Source organism: Eulemur rufifrons, chromosome 1 (assembly GCF_041146395.1).
Source record: "Eulemur rufifrons isolate Redbay chromosome 1, OSU_ERuf_1, whole genome shotgun sequence".
Lineage (NCBI taxonomy): Eukaryota > Metazoa > Chordata > Mammalia > Primates > Lemuridae > Eulemur > Eulemur rufifrons.
The window spans coordinates 40,075,622-40,081,621 of NC_090983.1; the positions used below are offsets into that span (position 1 = coordinate 40,075,622).

The window sequence follows — 6,000 nt, forward strand, 5'->3', positions numbered from 1 at the left end:
AAAATTATTTATGCCCCAGCACTTCTTGCTTTTTATTCAAGAATCGAGTTATTCTATTTCTGTTCTATGTCTTCACTGTGGCAACTGCCATGAGAAGTCTTCCTAAGCAGTGAAGGATGGAGTGTGAGTCAGGATCTAATCAGGGAAATAGGCACCACCCTGTCATAATTCAGGGATTTGGTCAGGTAGGTGATACAAGAGCTGAGAAGCCGCAGCACCATGAGAGAGCCGCAGGCAGCCTACCTGGCCCAGCTTAGAAGGATGAGGGGAAGAGATGCTGCTGCCTGAGCTCAGGGTCCCCCACAGTGGGTGGAGCCGTGGTAGAGATGCAGCAGTTCACAGAGACACTGTTGACAGGGCACGGAGGTCTCCCGAGCTGATGAGACAGGCTAAGGGTTGGGGAGCAGGACCGGGTGCAAGAGTAGAGAGAACTACAAAGAGAGAGCTGCAGAGACCTGCAGGGGGTTCCCCTGAGTCTTCAGCTCATTTCTGATCAGCACATGCATATTAAAAAAAAAAAAAACTACCAGAGGCCAGAGAAAGAACCACCTGAAAGGATTAGAGGGAACAGTCTCCAAAGCTTACAAGAATATGCTGCATGAACTGGAAAGAGAGAAAGAAATGCCCTGGTTTTTTCCTGTCTCCCTCCCTCTAATCCTCCTCTCATCTGTGCCTCTCTTTAGCTTGGTGGTCTCACCTTGGCTGCACACTGGAATCAAATGGGGAGCTTTAAAAAGTTTGAATGCCTGGGTACATCCCTAGAGAGTCTGCATTAACTGGTTTGGGTGCAGCCTGGGCATTATGAGCTTTGAAAGATCTCCTGGTGAGTCTCACGGTTGAGAACCAATACATCAGCTGAACCCAGGCAGAGGAGAGCAGATCCTGGGAAACACTCCCTCCAGAAATCAGTGCCCTTCCATGCAGGGCAAGGAGAGGATCTGAGAGCCTGCAGGTCCAGGATCGGCAAAGATGCACAAAGAGGTGGGTAGAAACAAGGGAGAGGATGAGAAGCAAAATAATCATAGACATGATCTTCTCTAAATTCCTCAGTGGCCAGCTCAAATTGATCGTCCCAGCTGCAGAGTTTCCTCCCTCTTATAATACTTATTGTTGTTCCTTCAACGATAAGACAAGACGTTTACCACGTGTCCTCAGCTGAGCGTCTTGCTATCTGCTTTGGCTCTTCCTGCAGCACCCCACCAGGAAAGCCTGGTGTTTCTCCTCTGGCTATTGGTATCACTGTTTTCTTCTTTCCCAAACTGGCTCATTCAGATACTTAGCTATTATTAACTAGTAATTAATGGCTAATAATAGATAATGCATTATCTCCTCTGGATATTTGCATGGCCTTGAATGTAAGAATTTCAGGGCAAAGTCACAGATCAATTGAGTATCTTTTTTGTATGTTCCTTAAAATGTAAATAAATTTAAATCAAATAACGCAGGTGATGACCTAACACTGGAAAGTAACAATTCACCAATTTTAATATTTATTGCAATTTGTTTTATTAATAATTACAATCCTACTCATGGCTGTTAAAACATTCTGCAAGGTGAAGATACCTTAAGATATATTTGTATCTTATTAATCATCTTTATATAAATGAGCCTAAAAACATACTTGCTGTAAATTCCAAAGCCTTGTGATTTCAAATCAAAAGGAATTTACTTTATATTTACTAATATTTAGTGGAAATATTAAACATTATCCTATTTGCCTGAGAACGTCATTTTCCAGAGAAGGACAAAATCCAAAGTCAAAAATCAGAAATCATCTACTCGTGTGTGTGTGTGTGTGCGTGTGTGTTTGGACTGATAAGTTATTTCCTTAAAAACTAGGCCCAAATAGTGAAACTGTTAAAATATTAAGTGGTTCAAAACTGGACATTTTTAACATTGTTTTCTGGTGTGAATTTTTCTTATTATGACTCTATGTGAAGAATTTGTGAGAATCCACTTTCAACTACATTAAGATATTTATAATTTTAACAGTAGTGCTGACTCTTAAAAACAAACTCCCAATAGAACAGTCACAAAATACTGAAGAAATACACATATATTCATAACGACCACAGACAAATCTACCTTTGTGATCCAACAAGAAATATATAAAGACCAATAATTCAGAGAGAGATAATTTCTTTCCACCAACCACGTAACATATGATATTCTTCCAATGGAAATTTAAGCTAACAACACTGTACTTTTAAACCCCAAAATCTCAACCACCACCACCTGATTGGGCTCCCCAAATTCTCACCAAGAGAAATATATCCATTCTGAGTTATGTGGATATAATCTCATTTTTGTTACCAGATTCCTTTGAAAGTATTTAAAATGATGAATACATTTTGATGGACAGAATTAAAATTCAAAAGAGGTGAATGATCACATATTGATGGAATTCCAGCAGGCTCCTGGGAACAACAATGCGACCACAAGAGCCATCTTCTTCTATCAAATCATTAAATAAGAAAAGGGAGATAGATGCTTTTTGTACATAAAACCAGAAAATTAAGATTAAGTGAACTGTAGGTATTTATATAATGAGTAACTAATATTACTTAGGAAAGATAAACACAAGTATAAGCTCATGTAATTACCAAAAGCAATAATAAATCCACTAGGATTTTATGATGAAAATACTGTAATATGCCTTTTCTTAGCATGTGAAATGGACCTAACATTTTCTTTGAAAATAGAACCTGAACACATACTGTGTATGGAGTCAGTGTTCAACTAATGTTGTTGACTTATTAAATAATGATGTCTAGGAACTTCACTTATGTATAAGACCTAACTGCCTTTTTGGGAATAAATGATGATAATTTTAAAGATACTATTAACTGCGGTGAGATTCGCTCATACAGTCAAGCTGAAGAGAAGTGTCTAATTCATCTTGGTCAAGTCACACAGCTCAGATAATGCAAACATGGCCTCAACAAGGTTACGAGACAGCCCACGTCCTTAATATTATATGGCTCTTTTTCAGAATGCTCCCCCTTAATGTGCCTCAGGCGAACCATCTACACAGTGCCTGACTTTGTTTAGTGACAACAAAGGGGTCAAAGACTGAGAAAGAGAAGGAACAGGACATAACCTCCCAAAGCAAAACCAAACCAAACAAGAAAAAATATTCATAATTGTTTAAGGAAAAAATTGATTCTAGGTTGAAACTTTAAATTGGAAAATATTTTCCTCAGTAGAAAGCAAATAAAAAATAAAGATCAATGTTTCTCAAATCTTATTGTCTATTTCTACTTTTTAATTTTGTATAGAAACAGCAGATTCAAAGATTACCACATACACATAAACACACACGGTTGCTTTCTTTCAGTTATGACACTTCAAATTTTAGGGACAAACTTTTCTATGAGGCAAGAATGCTTCATCAAGCGTAGCTGGCTCCAGATTTTAGAGCCCACAATGAAACAGAAAGATCTATAAAGAACAAGATACTGTTCAATCAACTTCAGGCAAACATTAATGGTGAGAAACATTATACAAGAAACACTGGGCATTTCTTTTGACTAAAAAAATGACATGGGAAGTTTTAGGTGGAAGAAAGATTTTTAAGCATCTCATAAATGCAGAGAATCACGTAACAATCAGAAAAAAATTAAGAACCTCCTCCATGTAATATCATGGATTAGGGATTATGTTGGGTTATAGTACAGCTTTGTTAAATATAACAGACATCTTCATTGCTATATATTCAAGCTCTATCTGTGTCACCAAGTGGCTGAGAATAAACAAAGGCTAAAAAAACATAATCCGCTTTATCCACTTACGTTCCCCTTCATAAATGCCTGAGACGGGTGGCCCCTTCAAGATCCATGGAGTAATGCATTCTTTAAATTGGTGTTCTCATCCCTGAAAACATTTACTGTAAGAGTCTCTTAGCCCACTGCTCAAGTCACCTACAGATCTTTTCTGAGGGGTGAGAGAGAGGAGGCTGCCATTCTTTGTTTGTTTTGGATAATCCAACTAGTTTCTTGACTTCCTTCCTTTTGTTTCTATTTTAAGGAGCAACAGAAAGCCCCATTCCCACCCCAACCCTACCCCCAATACAAATTATAATATCTCTAAATGTGCTAAAAGGAGGTATGAACTATAGAAAAATTAAAGTTCAATTACTCAGGTACAGGAACAGTAAACATTTTCTTACCTGATGTGGCCAATCAACTCAATAAGCTTGTGACTAAAGAAATAAGCTGTCAGCTCAGACACATGACTCAGGACCGAACAGACCCCAAAGAGGGTTGTAGTTCCATTCAGGTCTTCCAAATGCCAGTAGAGAAAGGTGAACACGAAGCCGTACCCGAAACCCATAAACCAAGCCACAAACAACACGGAGCCGTACTGCACGCTGCAGAGCAGTTTGATTAAGTCCCAAAAGTTGAAGGCCTGCGAGTGGCTTGTGGTGGTCGGGGTCTCCTCGGAGGACTCCGTGGAGGCGTTCCGCTCCACCTGCGGGATCTCCACCTCTTTCCCTTTATCATCATCGTTTTTGAAGTGGTTGTAGCGGAACCGGAACTGAGTAGCCACGATCAAGGCCATGGTCATGAGAACTCCGAAGACGATGAAGACGATCTGGTAGTTCCGGTACTCGGGGGGCTTACACCCCTTTCCATCGATGAGCACATCTACGTGCATGTAGTCAATCCCGATGCCCACGGACAGCATCGCCAGGCCCCAGCCCAAGGAGCCCCACATGCGCTGCAATCCATAGCGGTCTCTGTGTTTTCCCAGATACTGGAGCGTTACCGTATCTACAATCGTGACAGAAGACGCACTGAAAAATTCTCCTATGATGACAACTACCAAGATCACCAAGAATATAGCTTCAACTTCTTGCTGATCATACACAAGAGTGACTTGGTCAGAAGGTAAAGATTTGGTGGTAGTGACGATAGCAGTGGTTGTCTCCCTGGTTGCATTTCCTGGCGGGGTAGGAGTAGCTGTGCTTGAGTTCAAGGTCAAGTCCATAATAGGGTGAGTAATTTCATGTGTCTGGGGCTGCAGAGTGGGTTCACTGGTCTTGTTTGCAGCTGCTGAAACAATAACAGCATCTGAGACGCTGGGCCCTGTTTCTAACAGTGATGGCAACGTAGGAGACAGTTCCCGTTTCTCGCGCATTTTTGGTGATACGGTAAGGAAAGAGGTAAGGGAAGAACTGGTTGGCAGGAGGGTTAACTGTTGACTTGCGTTGGTGGGGCGAGCTGTCGGGGGAATCTTTGGTACACATCTCAAGGTAGCAGGTTTGACAAATCCAATGCCCAGGTTGAATAATACCCAACATAAAAGAGAAAAGAGCAGGACAATTTTGCCTTTTTTAAAGCGATCTGCAACTACACCCCAAAAGGGGGCACTGCAGAATTCAATGAAGTATCGAATACCTACTAGCAGTCCACTCTGGCTGGGTGACATTCCCAGCTGTTTATAGTACACAGGCAAAAGCGGGTAGAGAGAGCCATAGGCAGAGTAAAAGAAAAAATAAAAGACCTTGGAAATTAGAAGATCATTGTTTATTTTAACACAATGTTTCTCTATCCAGTCTATTTCTTCCTCAGGAATAGCAGCTGTTTCTGTGGAGGACGGTGTTTCATTTGAAGGTGGTTCTGCTTCCCTGGAAATGCCATTAAAGGGATCAGCGAGCACGTATTTTCTCTTCTGTTCCTCTTCATCATCCGTTAAGATAGCAACTTTATCATCTGCCGCCATGGCTTACCACGACCATCAGAAAGTTTATGACCTTCAGAATTTTGACTGTTGATCTGTAAAGTAAAATTTAAAAGATGGCTTAGTAATGACAGTCATAACATGTAAACATAGAACTTCATCTTGCAGAAAACTAAGGAGTTACAAACTGTAGCTAAAATAATAATTGTGAGAGAGGATTCTCATCATTTATCACTTGCAGCCACACAATACTGGTAAAGAAAAATAGCTTTTAAAAAAATCGAATACTTTTTGTGGCTCCTGACTGGCTAATTACAT

General features: G+C 40.4%; 1 protein-coding gene across 1 annotated transcript in view; it reads right to left on the reverse strand.

Annotated features, from left to right (window-relative positions):
* Positions 1–5,724, reverse strand: part of MFSD6 (major facilitator superfamily domain containing 6) — a 48,557-nt gene extending 42,833 nt beyond the window's left edge. The window contains exon 1 of the mRNA XM_069469293.1: positions 4,169–5,724. Within this exon, the coding sequence (XP_069325394.1) occupies positions 4,169–5,724 (1,556 nt within the window). The remainder of the gene's footprint in view (positions 1–4,168) is intronic.
* Positions 5,725–6,000: the final 276 nt, after the last annotated feature.